The 22,146-nt window shown below is 39.3% G+C and overlaps 3 protein-coding genes across 3 annotated transcripts; 1 reads left to right on the top strand and 2 right to left on the bottom strand.

The window, feature by feature from the left end:
• Positions 1-3,007: 3,007 nt before the first annotated feature.
• On the bottom strand, positions 3,008-21,005 carry LOC140949099 (solute carrier family 2, facilitated glucose transporter member 8-like). The gene is made up of 4 exons (XM_073398339.1): positions 20,832-21,005; positions 18,424-18,630; positions 5,020-5,323; positions 3,008-3,751 (listed from the first exon to the last, which is right to left on the bottom strand). Exons 1-4 carry the CDS (start codon positions 21,003-21,005, stop codon positions 3,009-3,011), a joined length of 1,428 nt encoding a protein of 475 aa, XP_073254440.1. The 3' UTR covers position 3,008.
• On the bottom strand, positions 6,565-11,402 carry LOC140948035 (uncharacterized). Its single transcript, XM_073397251.1, has 4 exons — positions 11,129-11,402; positions 9,526-9,638; positions 8,613-8,809; positions 6,565-8,580 (listed from the first exon to the last, which is right to left on the bottom strand). The coding sequence occupies exons 1-4, from the start codon at positions 11,400-11,402 to the stop codon at positions 7,467-7,469; spliced, it is 1,698 nt and encodes a 565-aa protein (XP_073253352.1). The 3' UTR covers positions 6,565-7,466.
• On the top strand, positions 10,691-16,226 carry LOC140947862 (uncharacterized). Its single transcript, XM_073397073.1, has 5 exons — positions 10,691-11,936; positions 12,588-12,658; positions 13,329-13,435; positions 13,902-14,011; positions 14,575-16,226. The coding sequence occupies exons 1-5, from the start codon at positions 11,730-11,732 to the stop codon at positions 15,445-15,447; spliced, it is 1,368 nt and encodes a 455-aa protein (XP_073253174.1). The 5' UTR covers positions 10,691-11,729; the 3' UTR covers positions 15,448-16,226.
• Positions 21,006-22,146: the final 1,141 nt, after the last annotated feature.

The raw sequence follows: 22,146 nt of genomic DNA, 5'->3' as shown, positions 1-22,146 counted from the left end.
TCGAACTTTCCACCGAACCCATAAGGGTAGCTAGCACTTTCGGATGAGACGAAAAATAAGCCACCTAAAACTTTCGTGACGACCAAAGTTCCCCACAGATAAATAGTTTTTAGGGCAAAAATTAATTAACCAAACAGGCTTCTAAAGCATAGAGAAAACCATTTGAGACACTTATGGCGTATTTTGGAAACATTCGGTCGTTGGGTACCCCTGTTAATGTTTCATATTGTAGTACTGAAGATATTTTAGTCAGAGGTATTAAACGGATTATCTTAAAATATTACCTGTCAAAAAATCGCATTAATAAAACTCTCTTCGTTTAGGCAGATATATAAGATTACGGTAGTTTGGTGTAATAAATTTAATATAGTGGTTCCTGAACAAGATTTTATGCATGTAAATAATACCAGTTGAGAATTTCCTTTTTATAGAACTAGAAATAAACTTCTTCTCACATGAATACTCCCCAATGCTTCATTTGGTGGGATGGTGCAAGGCATCCCGATGAGAAAACAGATCTATTGGAAGGTTTGATTAAATAATTGAATTTTCTGAAAGAAAGCTAGCGATCTCTTAAACCTTAAAATTATTTCCTACTCATGGTGTAGTACAAGGGCTGGTGAATCGTTAGTACACTGACATCGGTCGATATAGGTGACACTGAGGCGATAGCATTTTATTGCCTGCGCTGGTGAATCGTATCGACCTTTCCTCCACACTGAAGGGAGTCTCTAGTAGAGATACACTTACCTTTAACAGAGAAGTTCGAACATACAATGGCCGCTTCACCTTCTTTTTCATCATATCAACTCATAATCAATCAGCGCTGTAATAAGGTTTGAGTGTAAATAATATAATGGCGCCTCATGTATTTTATGGTCTCTATTGCAAAGTGATTAGTCATTGAATAGAAATAAGTTTGATGTTTGCATTCACCTGCTTTCATGACGTTTTCAAGTTTAAACATCTGCTAAACCGTTTTTACCCTTAAAAGTGCGAGACATTCAAGTCCAAAAAAAAAAAAAAAAAAAGAATTTAAAAGGTCAAATATATATATAGATAGAGTAGCAGTATGCTTAGGTAGTGCAAAAGTAGTTTCATTTAATTGAGTGCATGTTCATACCTTAGACTCAGAAATGCTCACAGACCACGTTACTGCTATAAAGATGGCTAGAGTATAGTGAATTGGTGACTCTGAAAAAGTCAAATGTTTAACTCAAGGCTTGATCGTGCAACTTTGGCTTTGGTTACCAGTACAGGGGAAAAAGGCAGCTTTAAATAAATCAGATGAACAGCAGAAAATACAGCAGCAAGTTGTGACCTGCTGTCAGGTCGATGTCAGCGGAGCCTATATTATTATCTTCCGTTCTTACCGAAAGCCATGCGTATCGAATGAGTAGGTGACGATTCCATCTCTATGGCTTTTGCTATGCCTACTTTTTCTTTTGTTTTTTGTCATTTAAGGCTTTTCATGGAAACAGTATTTTGGTTGTTGTACTGACATTGTTAGCTTCATGACAGATACATCCTACGGTTTCTTCAAATTCAGTGTACGTGAACCGGCGACAGCTCGTGGGTAAAAACTCTCACCAAAGCAAGCGTTGCTCAAGTAACCTCACGGTCATTTCAAGTCAAAAGAATAGAGGTCCAATCCTCATTTTAATGTCGGCTTTGACGGCCGAAAACGTGTCAGTCACATATTCTATAAGTGATGGGAAAAATCATTTTAGCATATTCATTCAAGCTCTTCTTTAATTTTATTTTAAGCAAACATTTTTAATTTCCGTTAAAAAACTAGACTACGAGCATCCTCTCCTTTTAGGGGAGTGCACGCGCGCGCGAGCGTGGGGCGGTGAAGCCGCGAGACGCGAGAAACAAGGGCAGCAGCTCCAGAAGACCTCTCCCGTCTCGCCCCTTCCGTCGCGTGCGTGGTCATTTTTTGTTACAAAACGAATGGTATTACGCAGGAGCCCATCTCCTGTATTACGTGATTAAGGTTACATCAAATAAGGGCACGAAATTCGTAGTTTCGTCCTACAGCGCACAGCATGCCACATGCTAAAACTTGCGCATTAAATAAAGGTTGCCCATCTGAATGGTAGAGGCTTCGCCCTATACCTGTGACCAGGTCCTCAATGGGCTTAAACCACATGCTCGTGTACCGCATAGGCCGTAGCTTACAGAGAACACTAGAAATATAGGTAAATTAGCCTAGGAAAAACCTTGTTCGCCGGCTAGAACTACATTCACCCGGACTCTTGGCTCACATAGGACTCTTCAATATTTGTAGGATTTTTTGGTTCTGTTTACTCGGAATTTTGAACGGCGGTGAGTCTATATTTTTGTACGGTTAAGGTAGTTTAGTGTAAACGCAACAACTAAACGCACGAATTTTCAACCGGTGCCGTCTGAGCGTAGCCTAAGGTAACTTAAATAGCTAACTAATACATTTTACTTTGCATCTTTTTATTGAAAATTTCTGCAGAGAAAGCAAGAATTGGCATTCAATTTCAAGGCCTGAGTATCAAAATTTTCCAGGAAAATTCTTGGGAGTACTCCTTCACTACACGCCCTCAGCCCTTCCCCCCCTAACCCCTTCAACTCTTCTGATCACTGAACGGATGGCTACACAGATCAAATAGGCGCCGACCTTACTATGACTGCATTTTCAAAATGATCCGTTTTCATCTTAGTAAAAACGAAGCAAAGACATGATTTCTGAACACACCAGGCACCAGCTTTTTTGCCATGGTTTACACCCAACGTTGTAAACAACAGGTTTCAAAATTCTCCCATGCAGGCTTTTGACATCATCGCTTTCGAAAGTCTCCTTTTACATCTATCCTCCATGCAACTCGAGTGTTTTTTAAACAATTCGTTTTTCTTAGACTCCAGTTTTTAATTAAAACCGTTTTCTTAAGCCGGCTTCGTTGTCATCAGCGTTTTACTACGGAAGGTTTTAGTATAAACTCGATAAGCGAAAACAGAGCAAAACATAAGAAAACGCATTACTGTGGTAGGTCATTTACCCTTTTACTAAAAATAGCCTCGATTTCTTTTAGGGTTTTTCCTTTAGTTTCCGGCATAGCCATATAAACAAAGACAAAACCAAGAATGGAGCATCCTCCAAAGAACCAATACGTTCCCTGAATGGTCATTGACGTCTGCATGATGTTATACGTCTTGGTAACAATAAATAGTGCCATCCAGTTCGCAATGGTTGCCAGACTAGTGCACAGTCCTCGAGCTTGTGTGGGAAATATCTCTGACATGATAAGCCAAGGTACTGGAGCCCAAGCCAAAGCAAAAAACAAGTTGAACAAAACTATACAGACCACAGAAAGCCAGTTTATCTTTGAAGCTGGAACTGAATGGCTGATGGGACCCAACAGGGAGGTTACGTCAGAAGATGAGTTTGCACCCGTTGGTGGTATATAGATTTCAAAATATGTACCAAGGCCAAAAAGAGTACAGGACATAGCAATTGACATTGTTAACAAAAGGATCCGTCGTCCCGTTTTGTCAACCACTACACATGCCAAAGTGCAACCTAAAAGCTGGACCAATGCAACTGAAATGCTAACAAGTTTGCCGTCTGAAAAGCCTGCGACTGTAAAAATGCTTGCTGTATTAAATACCACAGCAGCGACTCCAGATAGCTGTTGAAAAATCATTAATCCAATGCTGATCATTAAAGGCTTTGCTATCACAGGTGATAACCAATCTTGCAGCGAAAGCTTTTTTTCATGATCTGCAAATAGAAAATATACTATAAAATCAGAAAACATGAGTTTAATGCATGCATTTTACTTCATTTAGTGCGTGCATGCATTTTACTCTTGATTTCAAAAAGGGATATTTTTTGTGTGGTCTTAATTTTCCGGCTTCTCGTTATATCGTTTGATCATCCTTTCAATTAATGCAGCGCCAAAAAGAAAAGAAAAGAGGAAAAAGGAATGCTGAAAAAAGCGATGAACAAAACGCGAAGATTTTCTACCACTCCCTCCCCCAAAAAGTCAGTGCTTTATAAATAATCTCTAATTTCTGTCCCTTTGCTGTTCGTGATAAATTTTGTTGTGATTTATTACATTCAAGCCAGGTCACCCGTATCCCCAGATATTCTATTAATATACTCAATATTTGCAATTAAATCTGTTAGTCTCTGCCAAAATCAGATGATCGGTGAAGGTAAAAAGAGAGAATGATTTTGCGCAATGACATGTGGCATGACTTGAGGAATTACATAAGTGCGCGTTAAGTAAACACGTAAAAGTTGAACCTCGATCGCTCAACTCTTGCTTTTACGAGCGACCTTCTATTATATTTACGCGCATTAAATTTGTATCGGTAATAGCATGATTTGTAGTGATATTTGGCATAAATACAACGAGTGATATTTCGAAATTGTTATACGTAAATTTGAGACAATTTTGAAATATCACGAGTGGTATTTATGCCAAATATCACGTACAGATCGTGCTATTATTTGTTTATACTACTCCCCGCAAAAGGTTTGTAATTTTTACACGTAGGTATTTCAAATTCAGCTGAAATATATACCACCGCTCTAAGCCAATCAAATAGCACAAATTTCTCAAGTAGTAGTATAAACGTGTGTACACACGGACTGAAATAACGCGACAGTGGAAATCCATCACCTAAAAAGCACGCTCGGCCTCATTTGGCGCCAATCTGAAGGAGACAGACACGGCTTTTATCGAAATTGATGCAACTATGATCGAAAGTGTGGACAACTCGATCGCTATAAAATTCTGAGAACCATATCACTTATTAAATGCACCCTACCAAAACGATGGTAAATGGATGCAAATACGCAGAATACGTTTAACGCTAAAAAGAGAAGTAAAAAATGCTGGATTGAACCTTCTGGAAGGAGCATCTTAAAATTAAATTAAATTGGACTGGTTCTCTCTAATCTAATCTTAGGTACTGGGAGCAAGAAATCGCTTGTATGTCAGTATGTATCCATACTTGTAAAAAAAAAAAAGGCCCTCGTACCAATAGTTGACTCAACGTTGAAGCATTCCTCTTCAGTATCGCCGTCAGTGCCTCGTAACCAAACGAGAGACTCCAATGCTTCTGTTCGTTTTTTCTTCCTTAGTAACCATAACGGGGTCTCTGGCATAAAGTACAAAAATATAACGAGGAGGGCCGGGAAAACTCCGCCGATAAAAGCCAGTAAGTTCCATTGGCATAGGATACCTGCCAGATAGGATATTACAAAGCCGATAACAATCGCCAGTGTGCCAATAGAACCCAGCATGCCACGTTTTCTTGGGTGTGCAATCTCGGCGATGTATACCTTTACAGAAACAGAATTTCACAGTTAAGAGCCCCTGGGTGGAGGGCTGGTCCCAGTGGCCTGAACGGGCATGGAATTCTTTTTTTTTTTCTTTAAGAAAGTCGGATATCACGCTTAACAAGTGAGCGACAATATTTCGAAGTCTGCCCAAAAGGCTACGTTTTTTGTGCATGTTTGAAAATAAAACGATACATTCAATTGAAAGAGGGAAATGCTGTCCTCTTGAACGGGATAGCAAAATGAGAAGAATGATTAGTCTCAAACACACTGGTCAGGGTTCGTAATTAAGGCCACAGAGGAACTATCCTAGGCTGCAAGCTTATAAGCAATGCTTCCCTATTCACTCAGAATAGAAATCCGGTCGTAATGTGTCTTAAACTCATTTGAGCAGGCGAGATACAGGAGGGGTGGGCTGGGGGTGTCCAAAGGTTAAGATCAGGAGTCAAGAAACAGTGAAGAAGGGTTCTTTAATAAAAAAATTTTTCTTAAGAAAAAAATGAAAAGCAACGTGAATATATTGGTGTTTTGGGCAAATATTGAGCAACTTTTTAGAAATTTTCAGCATTTTTTTTTAAACTGGAACATTCCCAGGTTATGATCCTAGGGGGTTAAAAAAATTTAGGTCTCCCACTTTTCCGGCCCACTCTCGAATCCTCTATTTTCCACTTTCAATCACTGACCGTAAAATTCCGAAAATAAACCCCTGGGCTTATATGTTTCAAAGGCCCTTTTTGAGGGGCTTATTTTTGGAGGGGCTTATATTCGGAGGGGCTTATCTACGGAAGGAAATTTGCATTTTGAAATCGATTGGGCTAGCCTCATAGTTGGAAGTAAATTCACCGTTTTTGCTTTGTTTTACACAGCATGAAAAAAGAGATTTACGGAAAATTAAAGTTACGTAAATCTGCGTAAAGGAGGTTAACAAACTTTACACTAGCTTTACATTGATCGTAAAGGCGTGTAAAGGTAGATTTACTTAACCGGAGATAAAGCATGTGTAAAGGTTGCGTAAAGTTGCAGGGCCAGATTTACGCAACTTTACGCGACAGGAAAAGATTGCGTAAAGCTAAGCTTTACTAAACCAATAGTAAAGCTGCTTAAAGCTGTCGTGAAGGTGTTTACTGATTTACACGGCCGGACGAAAAAAAACGTTATGTGCGACATAGAATTTTTAAGTATATTTGTATTTTACCTGACAGGGCGATTAATGAGTCATTAATGAATTGAGTCAACTTGATCAGTACCATGATGTGCCTTTTATTACTCACTTTTCACAAACTGTGGAAATTAAGTCACAAGTCCCTTCAATAAACAAATTCTAATCTCTATAAGGCCAACGCACAAAATAGAAAAAGATAACTGTTTACTTTTGTAGAATAAACTATAAACGGTTTAGAACTTAAATGACATACAGTTCTTCCATAATTTTGAGAGAACAGACCTTTTCGCTCATAATTATTAACACTATCATGAAACTAATAAGGTGGCCTAAACACCCTATTTAAACATAGCTACAAGGCCACAGCACATGTCTTTTTCAGCAACTTAACAACTTCCAATTACTTATCATTGAGTATTTTTGTCACGTGAAAAGGAACCTTCACTTTGAAAAACTCTCAAAGAATTGCCAAGGTAAACAGGGCAATGAGACAGAGGAATGGAGATCAATAAAATTAGACTAGACCCTTTTCCAGCAAGGAGCCAAAATTGTGTCTTCTTTTAATTAATTTGCATTCTTTAGTGCAGACATAATCCAATCAGAAGTTGAGGCAGTTTCCAGTTGGCATTTGATTGGATAAATCGGCACTGAAGAATGTAAATGAACTAAAAGTGGTTGCACTTTTGAAGCTAATTTTTGTAACAGTTTACAGCATCCTATGACATAGACTATAGATTCCGAGACAATGACAACCAGGAGGACAAGATTTGTTTTCAAGTTTTGGTCACATTTACCTAGGGGCTAGATACCCAGGGGGCATTTATTATTTTTTCATTTTCCTGCCAAAATGATGCTTCAGTCAAGCATGCAGAATTCTTTAGTATTGAAAAAGCTTGTCTTTGTCTCAGAATCTATTGTGACAATCAAAACATTTTTTTTTAGTTTCAACTTATACATTTCTTAGTGTCAGCAAATGTTAAACGGCTAATGAAATGACCTAGGAATGGGGTTAACTACAAGCTTATCTACCCCATTAAATTTTGCTAAAGAGCAAGCAAATTTTTGTGCTATGCGCTGAACTGGCATAAATAAAGAAGGTCCACAGTGTTCATAGTCACGTCTCCAAACCTCAGCTGGTTTGCCAAAGTGCCCTTTGTCATTGTCAGTTTTGTACCACCAAACAACAGCAAAAACATGCTGACAGAATTGTCCATTAAGCTTAATACTGTGCAAAAGGTACGAATTAACTATTCCAGGTCTTCTTGGTGCAGTAGCTTCAATTGAGCCATTATCAGTAGTCCAGGAGGCCATTATTCGAGCAGATCTCAGTTTGCGGCAGTCCATTTTCGAGCCAAATTTCTCAGTTCCAAGAACAACACTAGTGAACTTGCGTGCGACACATGATGTAAGTTCAATTTCTTCAGTAGGGTATAATGCCTTATAGCATTCCAAAAGTACCTTTACCTCATCTTCATCCAATGCAAAATGCTTAAATGAGCTGGGAAGACTAACAAGTGTTAGATCACTCCACTGAAAGGCTCCCAGACTCAAGCAACAAGCACTGTTAAACAGTTCAGAAGCTGTTTTCACAATAAAGCTCTCAGGTGAACCATTTCCCTCTTGAGCAAAAAATGGCAAAAAGTTTTCCTGAAAGTCACATGGAAATTGAACATCCCAGACGAACCGCCCAGCTAGAAGTTTACGCATTAACTGTACCTCAACAGATCGTCCATTCACTTGCATTGATCCAAAAATTCCATTAAAACGCTCAAAGCTAAAACACCAAAAGGAATGCACTGGACCACAGTCAGTAACACATTCTTTTAAATGGCAGTGGAGATGCATATTTGGTGTCACAGCCTGTTTGCCATACAAACATTCAAATCTCTCTCCAAACTTCACAAATAGCAGATCAGCTTTCAAAATGTCAGTCTTGGACAGAACTGGTGTACAAAGATACTGGCAAGCAAGAACAAATGTCTGCCAGCACCTTAAATGGCTTTCTGGTAACAGGCCTTTTAAACAAAACATGGAGTAAATTAAGGTCCAGTTCTTCCATTGTGATGCTGTGTAGCCACCATAATTGGATGCTATGTAGCTTGCCAAAATAACAAAAAATAAATCAACCACTGAAGTAATGTAGTCAGTGTCTGTGTCGTTGATCGGTGCTGGATTGGTTCTGGTAGGGGTTCATCATGGCCCACATCTTGAAGAAGATCATCAACATCTTTGTGCCATTCTTCAGTATCTTCTTCGTCACTACAACCACTTTCACTGCAACCACAGTCATTTTCGCTTTCAGAACAATCAGTGTCAGAAGACAAGACCTTTAGAAGTGAAAAAAAAAAAATGTCTATTAACACATCAAGTCCTAACAAGAAGCTAGCTTGAGGGAGCTTTAACTGTAATGTTAATGTATGGTTCAGTTTCAACTGTTTCACCCACCCCCCCCGGATTGCATAGGTTGGTTCAACTCAAGTGTTGATGTGTAGGTTATTAAGGCTTGTAAACAATTTATGTTCACCACAGTTTAAACAACTGCGGCTTTTAAATTTTAGAGATAATTCTTGTCTTACTAGTCAGTTAGAAATTGTAGAGAATTTTTTCTGAGAAATAGGCAATCTTCTCTACGGTAAACCGAGAAACAGCGTACTTTGCAAGAACAACGAAAAGTTTAATTTTTGATTTTCTCTACCTCGGTACCCCCGGGACAAGACTGCTTCAAACGGTTCCCGGGGTTGCCTGGGGGGATGGTTACAGGTGGAATTGAACCATACATACAATGTAAATTTGAGCCTGATTTGTTTAATACTTGTTGAGTGATCTGGATTTGAAAAGGTAAATTTTCACAAAGAATGTATGGGATTATTAGGGGTTTTGCCACAGTTTTTGGAAGCTAATACCTCCTTAATATCGCACGAAAATAGCTTTCAGAGTCTAGAGTGAGTTTGTCGCGTCGCCTTCTCCAAGCAAAGCTGTATGCTCAATGACGAAAAATGTAAACAATGACGTCAGCACCAATCTGCCTATACTTTAGATGTACCTGACTGGCCGATTCACTTTCTTCTACATGTGTGTCATCATTCATTGCACTTGAGAAATCTGCGTCATCATCAAAGCTGGAGATATCTTTATAATCATCAACCTGGTCGCAACCTGTCAATGTTAAAGGGACACTATCATGGCTGATCATAGAAATCTCTATTTTCTTATTTCCACATTATATTGCCAAATGCCACCAAATATACATTCAAATAAATTAAAAGATCCCAATAAAATTTATCCAGCCTTCATTTTGTTTCAGTTTTTGCTGCAGAAATGTGAAGTTGAAAAGAGTTCAAAGCAATTTCGTGCAGTGTTCAAATGGTTTCATGGAAGGGTTGCCTCCCAAGTGATGACATACATTATTATAACTCCCGGCATAGTAAATCGAACGTTCGAAAATCGAACTCAATCGAACACCAGACTTTCAGTGAGTTCGATTTCTGAACAAATCGAATTCAATCGAACAAATCGAACTAAATCGAACTCAATCCATCTGATTGTGTTTGATTGAGTTAGGTTTAAAATGGATTGTGTTTGATTGGCTCTACCTATACAAAGCAAGTCCAAATCAAGCCCATCAAAGCAGGTTTTTTTAATTTATTCAATAACAGAAACCATTTATAAACTGTGCACGGCAGTTAGAGAACAGAACAGAACAGGAGAGAACAAAGCTCTCATCACTCCTGCAGGCGTATTCCGAAATTATTATACCCTTTCCTATTTAGCTAACTTACAACTGTGGCAAGACAACTCGAAGGATTACTCAAGGGTTGCAATTCGGAATGCGCGGCCTTTCTCGCCTATTTTCTTAAAAACGTCGCCATCCTTGATGTCAAAGCGGCATTCCTGGTAGCCTTTTACTATGTACAGTATTTGAAGGTTACAATCCACAGTGCATTTGAAGCCATGAGGAATTTCTACGTGCGCTACACTCCAGGCTGAAGAAACTTGTGCTTCCAAGATCTGGTTATCAATTTTCAACACCTGCTACACAAATCACGAGTTCAAAAATCGAACGTTCGATTGGGTTCGATTGATTTTTTCTCTTTTCGGTGAGTTCGATTTCGTTCGATTGCCAAACTCAATTGAACTCAATCCATGAACTGAGTTCGATTTCATTCGATTTTAAAAGTTCGATTGAAATTCAGTTCGATTGGGTTCGATTTGCTATGCCGGGTATAACTAGAAGAGAAAAAATTGGCATAAATTGGATCTGCTCCAGCTCAAACCAACTCAGCCCTATCTTTCCCTGTACATTCAGTCATCAGCAGTTACCACGGCAACAGTATATGATTGTATGACTGTAAAACTTTCTCTATGGCACCATACATGCTGATTGGAAAACATTTTTCTTTAACTTATAGTAAAAAATAGTTTGGGGGCTAAAAATGTTGTGAAAACCTGATTTACCCTGAAGAATGGACGAGAAAGCCTTCTGCAAAAAAAAGATTATGCGCCGCCATGCCTGTTTCCCACGAGTGTCGCGCGTGATTCGCGCGGCTAGAACCCAGTCTTAAAACTGAAACTGTACGTCCAGACGACACTACTGCATACAATTTTTATGTTATGAACGGCAAAAATAGTTTATAACCTCTACATACCTTCCCTAGATAAAGCTGCTTCAAAATCTTCATCACTGGAAGATTCGGATGGCTCATCACGGAACTCATGCATTTGATCATCAGGGTCATGCAGTCTTGCTTTCTTTTCATCATCTCCCAAACTGTGCAAACGTCCCGCGTCATCTTTCGTTATCCAACGTTCACTTTTCACATCATAATAAGCCTGTCGATGTTTCCAGAAAGTCGACCTAGATAAGTATTCATTGCAATGTCCACACCACACTCTAGTTTGTTTTCTCAGACGGGAAGACATTTTCCAGCGAAATACATTCGCGCTCGCGACAAAATATGCAAGTTCTCAATGATCACTCGTCTGGTGCGAGATTCTGTTCCATGTCATAATGGCGTGTTATCGGCGTGACATCGTGACAAGCCGCCAACCAATCACGCACTGTCTTTATAGCAAAAGCCAATCAAAAACCATCATTTATGGCGCGGATTTGGCGGTTCGCTTTGTCGGCAGTTTTTGTCGGCGTGACATGAAAGCAGTCGTATTTCCTGTGTTGCGCGTCCTTTCGTCAGTTCAGAAGCCTCTTGCTTGAGTTCGTGGCCAGATTCGTGATAGACTGCACTCTTCATAATGGAAGATCAATATGTCGTTTTACTTGAAAGGGTTGTGGCTGAAAATGTTCGTCTCAGAGAAGCGATGGAAGCGCGAGACAACGAACAACGACGAATGTTTGAGGAACTTGCTTCAAAAATAGAGAGCTCTAACACTGAACCAGAAAGATCAGGACGATCGAGTAGGAAAAGAAGGAGGAAAATCTCAGTCCCGCAGCAGTGTCGCGTAAGTATAAATATTTCTGTTACTTTTCTGTTATCAGAAATACTTTGGAGCGACTGATTGCGACCACGAATTGTAAATTCAAAGTTTAAGTTTACTTGCTCATGCTCGATTACTCGCTGGGTGACAAACAAAACACAGCGTGACATGGATTGAGCTTCGATCTTCATTTATGTTCTCCGTTCTTTAGCGACATTTGTGACAGTTTATGCTAAGCGTTCGTTAGTTTTACGTTCGTTTGTAAGATGTAAAAATCATAGCAAGGAAAATTCTCACATTAAGATGGGACAAAGCCATTCTCGACCCCAGAGCCCTTGTCTTTTATCACGTGACCTTACGGCGACAAGGGCTCTGGGTAACTCTGCGCAGCCGTAGCCAAAATCTGGCTATATGGGTTTCCCAGCGCATGCTCGGGCAGTTGTGGTTTTATGCAAATTTAGATTTGGCAGTTGTGGTTTTATGCAAAATTAAATTTAGATTTGGCAGTTGTGGTTTTATCCAAAATTAAATTTTAGTTATTATTCTTGTGTTGCTAGTTAAGTTAAGCCATTTTTTTCAAAGTACACGAACAATGACGTACAGAATGTGGCTTCTTTAAATATGAACAACATACACAAGGATACCGAAAAAAGATTTTTTCTTTTGTAATTGCAGCAAGACGTTAGAAAGATGTACAAAGCCCTTTCACAGAATGAAGATTTTGATGGCTTTAAGTTGGATGAGAGGTAACAATAGCCATTAAATACAATCATGTATATTGGGAGGCGTATACATGTATACTGAGCAGGAGGTCTGTATGGGAGAATCTTGACCTTGGTCATGAGTACAGACCTCACTGCGTTCAGTCTGTACTTCTGACGTCCTCGGTCAAGATTCTCCCATACAGACCTCCTGCTCAGTTAAGGTGGCCGAACATAGTTTTCAGCGCGCGCTCTAAAGGCTTTGCTGATGCTAGGCAGCGCGCGCACAAAGATTACAAAATAACAAACATGGCGCCGATAAAGCGAGGTTTATTTGTTTTATGCCTGTGAAGTATGTGGTATTTTCCTTCTTAAAATGACACACACTGTGTCAGGTTTGATCTTTTGTTGGACTGTTATGAAATAAATATTCAGCATATAAAAAATCCAGCATTTTTTTAGGATATTCGCCATTATGCCAGAAGCCAATGAATGCATTGCCATGGCAACAGCACACACGCCACCTTAACTATCAAAATACGAAAGCCCATCCTTTTATCCAATATCATGCAAAGTTTGGAGACTTAGAGATCAGTCGTTTTAGAGAAACGGTAAATGGGGCGCAGGTATCATATAAACTGTGTTCAGCCACCTTAATAAGAGGTAAATATAATATAAATATACAAATAAATAAATCCCATTTTTACTTTTTTAGCTTTTTAGCAGAGGCTAACCAGACTGCCACCAAGACAATTATTGAGGCAGTCATAGCTGATCGTGGTGGCACTGAAAATTGCCCCTGGTCTCCAGCTGAAATTAAAGGTAACTGCACCTCCCCCTCTATTTTATAGTTTCTGGAACAGAGGTTCAAACCACACATGTAAAACATGGTTAATTGATGCCTCCGAGGGGGAATGGACACAGTTTACTGGAAACTTCCCCTGTATTACTTTTCCATGTTTACCTGGTCTGTCCATAAAGAAGTTCTCTCATATTGGAGAGGGAGGGGGTATGAAAATGTAGTTCTCAGGGGCTCATATCACCTGACATAATCTTTTTGGTGTCTTATCTTCACATCACTGTTAAAACATCCATTATCAGCTGTTCTTTTTTATTTATATCAGATGGAATTGGGTGTTGTCAACTGAAATGATCACACTATTTATATTTACATTGATAAGTCACTCTAAGGGCTGTTGGCACAATGTAGAACACATTCTTTCTTTTCAATGTAAATTTCCATTACTTGAACATGTACTAATATCAAGGACAATTTTTTCCTGTTAAGGGGCTGCTGCGACATACTTAAAGAGTTTGTATGATGCTGCCATGAGGGCAAAAAAGGGCAAGCTGGAGGCTCACAAAGATCTCTGCCGAAGGCAGGGAAGGATGAGAGATGTAAGTTGTTTCCATTATGATACACTTGTACATGCAATAACACATTTATAAAGTACTAAAAATTACCATGATTAGTTTTTCCTTTTGGTTGCTAAGCATAAACAACATCCAGTAGCATTACTGTTTACAAGAATATATGTAAATACATGTACACACAAAACTTGCGTGTAAGAACCTTTATTTGTTAAGTCCAACAAAATAGATTCTTGCATTTAGGGATAGTAATTGAAAGTTCTTAATTTTTATGAAGAAATTTGTTGTTGACTATCAGAAAATAAATAAACAAACTCACCGGGTAATTTCTAACACTGCAATCTTACACCCAAACTTTATCATAAATAAATTTAACTGTAAGCCACTTATGAGAACCTGCCTGACCTTTCCTGGCTAAACAGGTTCATATATTTTATAAAATTGCAATTTTTCTGCCAGTAGGTTCTTAAACCAGTAAGTTATTTTACTCAGGTTTCTAACCGTATCGTCATGTTACAGATACAAGCATCTTTTGAAAGGAAACAATTGGTGCTGCACTTGTTAACCTTGTGCTATTTTGACTTTCCTAGAAAACTCAGAAGAGGCTGGTAACACTGAAGACCATGCCCTGGTCAAATGAGAAAAAGGCACAGGTTGAAGAAGCTGTAGGGAGCCTAGCGTACACAAGCTCAGATGAGTCTGACTTTTCTGAGGATGAAAGTGGTCAGAGCAAGTTAAGCAGATACCTTGTCAAAAGGCTTCCATGGGAGAGGACTTCTCTAACTAAAGCTAAGAGAGAGCTTAATGAGGCTTATTCCAGAAGCCTCGAATCCAAAAGGGTACACCTGGTGACAAGACGCCCGCACCCAATGCCATCAACAAGACGCCGACCCACTGAGCCTCTAGAATGGCCAGTCAGGGCTGAGAATCCAGCCCCTACACCTGGCACCCGGCCATCTTCATCTACATGTACTAGAACTCCAAGTCATCCTACGCCAGCAGTTATACCACCCACCAGCACCCGTCCTCCTTCATCTGGAACTCCACCTACCCGCACCCGTCCTCCTTCATCTGGAACTCCACCTACACGCACCCATCCTCCTTCATCTGGAACTCAACCTACCCGCACCTGTCCTCCTTCATCTGGAACTCCACCTAACAGCACCCATCCTCCTTCATCTGGAACTCCACCTTCCCGTACCCGTCCTCCAACAACTGGAAGTCCACCCACCCGCCCTTCTCCTTCATCTTGTCCAGCAAGAACTACAACTCCATCCCCCAGTACCAGTTCTGCCCGTCTGCCAGCAACAGTGACGCCATCCCCCAGCACCCTTTCTTCAAGATCTGGAACTTCATCCCTCTTACCTGACTGTAGCTCCACTCCCAAGACATCCAAACCAAAAAAAACTTTAAAGTCAAAAAAGGACGTGGCCCATAGGCGTTCTGCTTCGCCAGCTTATTGATATTTTTACAAGTACATTCTTTTTTTTAATTTATATTTTTGTAACAACTTTTTTTGCAGTGATGCTACCAAATAGGTAACAGTTTCTATTTTTACTACACTTGGGATTGCATTTTTTTTTATTTTGACACTTGTTTCAAGGAATTTGATACAAACATTGATACAAGAACATGTGTTAAAGTTTCTGTTCAACTTGTTTTTTAAAAAAAGAACGAAGTTTTCAACTTTACATATAGTTGTGCATTTCAAGAAAAAAGCCTTCAATATTTCAAGCAAGAATTAAATTATAAGACAAGGTATTCAAAGATTCTGCTTTAGGAATGAAGTTTTCAATATTAGTGGTAACTGATGTTATTTTGTAACAAGGTTTTCAATTTTGCATTTGTCTGTTACAGTTAGACTTAAAGAGATGATAGAACAAGATTTTAAATGTTTCTGTTCAACTTGTCTTTAAGATAAGAATGAAGTTTTCAATTTTACATATAGTTGTGCATTTCTAGAAAAAATGTTTAAATATTTCAAGCAAGAATTAAATTATAAGACAATTTATTCAAAGCTTCTGCTGTAGGAATGAAGTTTTCAATTTTACTTTATTTTAAGTGGTAACTGATGTTATTATTGTAACAAGGTTTTCAATTTTGCATTTGTCTGTTACAGTTAGACTTAAAGAGATAGAACAAGATTTTAAATGTTTCCGCTACAGTATGAAAATTGATTTAAGTACAAATGGTGACATATAAGAAAATGATTTTTGAACAAATAAAACAGAATTTGATTGAATACAGCAGATTGATTGATTTAACTGGCTCCTTTCCTTCCCAACGTTGTATTTTCTCATTTTATTTTCCCTCTAGGGTTTAAAATAATTATGCAAAGAAGAAAATAGCAGAAAATGTAATCATGTCTGTTGTTGAGCTTTGCCTTCCAGCCAATACATGAGCATGTTGCAACTTAGACTACGAGTAGTCCTCCCATTTTTCCTCAGGGATAGTAGAGCGTGCGAAACGCGAGCGCGCGTGAAAATCACCCCACGCGAGAAAAGGCGACACGCGGCGGGGAGAGAGAAAAATGAGGGACTACAGACAAAGCCTAAGCTTTTGAACTAATGCGTTGCTCTCACAACGCAAAACTCCGATTGGCTCTTCCATGGAAATCTGTCAACATCTGTCAAAAACGCGCTAGCCGCTATCAACACTTGACATAATCACAATTTGCGGAACAAACAACTAGAGCAGAACAAATAACAGCACAGAACAAATAACTAGAGTTGCTCTTGTAGCAGCAACTAAGAAGAAAGCCAACCCGGCAAACTGATGAGGTTCGCGTGGAGAACCGAAACCATGGTCTTGCCTGATCTCAAAGTGGGAATAACAGAACATTCGCAAGGCTGTTACAAATGTAAGCTTTTTCAAAAGTTATCACCAAGGGAGGAACTACGCACTCTAGTCCAAAGACTCACATTATCTCCAGAAAAACAAGCGGTAGTTAAAATTCATGAGCCGTCATGACTGAGTCACATCGCAGTTCTCCATAGTTGATGTAGTTTTAGTTTAAGCTGCCATCCATTCTTCGAGATTAGGATATCACTATCCGTCGCGCTAAAAACGCTAACGAGCTGGGCCAAGCGTGACAAAACATTGCAGGAAACCGTCACATTCACGGCCAAAAAGAAAATCGCTTAAAATTATTGAGATCCAGGAGGCAATCGCCGGAGAAATTAAACAACCCAAAACCCTTATTTCAGTTATTTAGCCGCATTGAAGAGCCTTACTTTTCAAAAAAGGTCAACGAATATGCTCTTGCATCAGAGGGCAAATCATGCCGACCATAAACAATAACCTCAGAAAATTAATATGCGTGTCACGACCTTTCAGTATGAAATAAGCGGCAAAAATCACATTTGCTCAGTCAAAACGTTTTCCTCCAGAGCATATTAAATCTAGCCGTCAGGGAAAAAAAATTTATTGGAACAAGCAGCATTTTAGCATTAGTAAAAGCCGTGTGTTGCCTACACTATCAAGTTCTTCACGCGTGAAGAAAATTAGCAGCCGTGAAGAAAATTAGTATCTGGGTTTTCTTTTGCTTGCAATAAATATCCTCCGCAGTTTACCGATGACAAGAGCAATGACAGCTCAATGAGGGAAGGAATCCCATTGGATGCGCCTAATTGATTTGGAAGGGGATACGAACCTCACACTCCAAAATCAGTCGGCCGTGAAGGGTCAAAAGCTTGGGCTTTGTCTGTAGTCCCTCATTTTTCTCTCTCCCCGCCGCGTGTCGCCTTTTCTCGCGTGGGGTAATTTTCACGCCCGCTCGCGTTTCGCTCGCTCTACTATCCCTGAGGGGAAGAATGGGGGACTACTCGTAGTCTAGTTGCAACTTTACACCAGTTATACATTTAAATCTGGCTTACTAAGATGCCTAAACGCTTTATTTAGATGTAAAGGTGGCGTAAATGTGGAGTTTATACCAGCTATACGTATTATGTCTGTTGTCGCGCTTTTTCTGCAAGACAAGAGCATGTTAACTTTACATCACAGTACATATAAATCTGGCCTAAAGATGCCTATACACTTTATTTAGATCTATGTAAAGGTGGCGTAAATGTGAAGTTTATTCAAGCTTTACGTTGGCTTTTAGTCCACTTACAGGTGTTTCTTTACTCCAGCTTTACGCAAAAGTGTAAATGTAGCGTAAAGCTTAACTTTACGTAATGTAAAGGTCGTGTAAAGGTGTGTAAATCCAAACTTTACACCAGCTTTACGCTCACATTATGCTAACTTAAATTTGCCTTTTCATGCTGTGTTACTTTGTATTTGAGGGAAATTTTTCCAAGCCCCCGGGGGGCTTATGTTTGGAGGGGCGATTTAACGGAGGGTTTTTTGCGTTACCGATTTGGGGAGCTTATATTTGGAGGGGCTTATTTTCGGAATTTTACGGTATTAAAAAAAGAAGAAGAAGAAGAAAAAAAGCTTACTGGAGTAGCAAGTGAAACAATGCCACAAGCCAAGCCTGTAGTGATGCGACCAGCGTACAACATAGCCCGATTCTGCGCAAAGCTGATCAGAAGCCATCCAAGTTCAAAGGGAACAGAACAGAGGAGTAAGGTCCTCTTGCGACCAAACTTATCAATCGCCCATCCACCTATGGGACATCCAAAAATGGCACCGACTGCCACCAAAGACTGCAAAAAAGGAGAGAAAAAGGGGTTTGTTTGGGTTTGTTTTTTTAAAGAAACAGCCGTTGGGTGCCCTTTAATGGTGCGTGTAATCATCTTCATATCACTTCCGTGCAAGAGCCGTGGAACGATGAAGAAAAAATCTATTTTTATACCCTGGCACACGCCCTACAAAGTTGTGTTGTGTTCAGTCAGGTTCAGTTCGTTAGGGGAATAAAAACCTTTTTCCATATGCTAATATTTCACCCCGGTTATATTCAAAGCATTGAACCACAGGTCGCCCAAGCTCGAAATATGAGCATCGGCGAACATCGGCATCGTTGCGTAACATTCGAAATATAAGGATTTGTATGGGAAGAAACCTATCGTTTCTGTAACCCTACGAAAATGAAAGAATTTCAATAAAAGAAAGCTTACCTGTGTGGTCCACGGGTCGATTTATGGCCGTTTTATGGGTTTTTATGTAAACGGCTTTCTCTCTATATAAAGGTTCGAGAAAACCGTTTACATAAAAACCCATAAAACGGCCATAAATCGGCCCGTGGACCACACAGGAGAGACGTAACACACATTTTTAGTAAGGTAAGCTGATTTTTATCGAAGTTCTTTCATTTTCGTAGGTTACAGAAACGATAGGTTTTTTCCCCATACAAATCCTTTTATTTCGAATGTTACGCAATAATGCCGATGTTCGCCGATGCTCATATTTCGAGCTTGGGCTACCTGTGATTGAACATGTTGAAGATTCGGTATTAGAGATTCTGTGCTGAATGCGCTCGATACTTAATTCGCTCTTGATCAGTAAAGAAAGAACGCGGCTCTGTCTGATTAAACTTATCCCCATGGTCCCCATGGAACACTGAATCCAAAAAAAAATTCTCCACTTTGGTGACAATTAGGCCCAGTTCAAACGTAGAATTTTACATGTGCCGAACTTAATGGATCCTAATACCTATTTAGGTCGACCCAAACTATAAAAGCTCGACTGCGGGTTTAAACAGTGGAAATTTGCATGTGCCGAACCTAATTCGTGGCGAAAACAAATATCATCCTTACTGCTAAAATAGGGAAATAAACTGAAAAAAGTGAAGTTCACAAAGCCTGAAAATTCTTGTTTTGATTTTAGTATGATTTGTGTTATGTTGTGGCAAGGAGATCGTGAGCATAGTGACAATTGGACAAAATAAAATAACGCCATAAATTTCAAAATACAGTACGATTTGTTTATAGATACAAAGATCAAAGAAAAGCAACTTTTACATGTGCCGAACTTAATGGATCCTAATACCTATTTAGGTCGACCCAAACTATAAAAGCTCGACTGCGGGTTTAAACAGTGGAAATTTACATGTGCCGAACCTAATTCGTGGCGAAAACAAATATCATCCTTACTGCTAAAATAGGGAAATAAACTGAAAAAAGTGAAGTTCACAAAGCCTGAAAATTCTTGTTTTGATTTTAGTATGATTTGTGTTATGTTGTGGCAAGGAGATCGTGAGCATAGTGACAATTGGACAAAATAAAATAACGCCATAAATTTCAAAAAAAAGTACGATTTGTTTATAGATACAAAGATCAAAGAAAAGCAACTTTTTAGAAGACCGTTTTAAGCTGTCCAGTTTCAGTCTCAAATCTACAACGTGAATGCTGGTAACGTCAGTAACGTCGTTACTCTGATCTTCTGTGAGTTCAGTCCGCACAGGCGCGAAAACCCACTATATAACTAATCAGAAGCGCGGTTATGTTGAAAAATACGTTAACATAATTTATGAATTACATGCGTCGTGAGAGTCAGACCTCTTGTAGCAGGGAAGAGGCACATGTTAAGTTCGACGTATGAGTCGAAGTCGATCTTTTGCCGTTCTATTCGACGACCTCAGTCCAGAATAGACAGCTGAGTCTACGTATACCCAAATACAAAAGTGTCGTTCCTAATAATTAGGTTCTGCACATGTAAATTTCGACGTTTGAACCGGGCTTAAGTCGGCAACCGGAATTCCAAAGATTATGAAAGGTAAACATTTGAACGCTATCCCAGATCATGCAACGCAAAGAACTCAAAGGAACAGCAAATCACGCGACAGCTTGTAGATCCCAAGTCTTATTCTATGTCTTACTTACGATTTTTTTTTTCCAGATTAACAACTTTGTTTTTTTCGTATTACTCATTTGCACACTGAAAACAATTAAAACTACAATTTACTCACGGAAAACCAGGATCCCTGTGCAGTGGTCAAACGAATGGCAGAATTTGTGTCGGGACTTGTCAAATCCACCAACGCAGATGAGGAATATCCCATACAATAACCAAAGCTTATCGATCCAAGAGCAGCTATAAAAGAAGCAAGAATGGATCTTCCAATTTTGTCCTTTTTAGCCATTCTTCTGAGATGTAAAATTGCGTTTAACCGTCAACGAGGATGCTGTAGACAAAATAACCTTCCGTCCAGGCGGGAAAGTCTTTACTTATTTCACAATACCGATTTGTTATCAGAGATCTGATGCAACACACGTGTTCCTGACTGAACAATAGCAATCACATGGGCCCAGGAGGGGGTACTCCGGATATGATTTAACTTTTGAGGCAAAAATCAAAATCTTAAAATTTAAAAAAACACCAATAATGCTGAAATTCCGAGCAAAAATTGGCATGAAATTAAATGTTGTGTTCGTTCAGTCACTGCATCAGACCAGCCATAAAAGAATTTATCATTTCCAGACGTTATAGTCGTGTTACAACCGAGAGACATCCGAGAACATCTTCAACAATAAAATTATGAATGTCAACTCTAACCAGTAAGACCATTATCCCGGGAAAGGAAATGAAATTTTCTTGACACGTTGATTTCGCGAATTTCTCGATACAAAAAAAATCGCGAATTAAACATGTCAAGAAAACTGATTTCATGACGAAGCGAGCCGACCCCGTTATTTTCCTTTTTCCACTGTGGAGCCTGATCACGGGCTACGTCTATAATGGTCATAATCAATTTATACAAAGTTCCCGGGACAAAGTTTCGGTTCGAAAGGCTTCTTCGTTTTGTGATAGAGGACGCTTGAATATTTCCAGGTATTTGCGTGACGCGGTATTTAGCTGGAGACCGGTAAAGCTCTTAATATGCAGGATTTACGGTTAATATGGAAACAGTTTTAGTATTTCGATAAAGCAATTCGCCGTATCCCAGCTTATTGAGAAGAAATGAATTGAAATACATTTGTTCTAGTGTCGTTTTGAAAAGATTTGGCTGATTTTGCTATCATTTCTTGTCTGTCAATTCATTAAAATGAAATCAGCATTAATCTAATAAGGTCAACACATGATTGCAAAACCATCTTAAACCGTTCCAAAACGACACTGGCGGGAAGACACAATACGCTGATTGGTAAGTGCAGTTCATTTCTTTTCTTCGCAGTATAAGGTCCGAAAAGGCGATTTTTTCCCTCGAGTTCCCATATGAACCCGTAAATTGTTATGTTGACTGCAGTGTTGCCAATTTTGCTGATTGTTGTTTTCACATATCA

The sequence above is a fragment of the Porites lutea genome, chromosome 9, assembly GCF_958299795.1.
Source record: "Porites lutea chromosome 9, jaPorLute2.1, whole genome shotgun sequence".
In the NCBI taxonomy this organism is placed as follows: domain Eukaryota; kingdom Metazoa; phylum Cnidaria; class Anthozoa; order Scleractinia; family Poritidae; genus Porites; species Porites lutea.
The sequence above is the reverse complement of the archived record's forward strand: the minus strand, read 5'-3'. Positions and strand labels throughout refer to the sequence as shown.

Bases quoted from the DNA above. Each gene is read 5' to 3' on its own strand.
- LOC140947862 (XM_073397073.1), top strand. From the start codon at position 11,730: ATGGAAGATCAATATGTCGTTTTACTTGAAAGGGTTGTGGCTGAAAAT. The intron at 11,937-12,587 runs GTAAGTATAAAT...TTGTAATTGCAG, and splicing joins CAGTCCCGCAGCAGTGTCGC to CAAGACGTTAGAAAGATGTA. The intron at 13,436-13,901 runs GTAACTGCACCT...TTTCCTGTTAAG, and splicing joins GTCTCCAGCTGAAATTAAAG to GGGCTGCTGCGACATACTTA.
- LOC140948035 (XM_073397251.1), bottom strand. From the start codon at position 11,402: ATGTCTTCCCGTCTGAGAAAACAAACTAGAGTGTGGTGTGGACATTGC. The intron at 9,639-11,128 runs GTATGTAGAGGT...TAACATTGACAG, and splicing joins AGCAGCTTTATCTAGGGAAG to GTTGCGACCAGGTTGATGAT. The intron at 8,810-9,525 runs GTACATCTAAAG...TCACTTCTAAAG, and splicing joins AAAGTGAATCGGCCAGTCAG to GTCTTGTCTTCTGACACTGA.
- LOC140949099 (XM_073398339.1), bottom strand. From the start codon at position 21,005: ATGGCTAAAAAGGACAAAATTGGAAGATCCATTCTTGCTTCTTTTATA. The intron at 5,324-18,423 runs GTAAGCTTTTTT...GTTTCTGTAAAG, and splicing joins TTGTTTCACTTGCTACTCCA to GTATACATCGCCGAGATTGC. The intron at 3,752-5,019 runs GTACGAGGGCCT...TTCTATTTGCAG, and splicing joins CAACGTTGAGTCAACTATTG to ATCATGAAAAAAAGCTTTCG.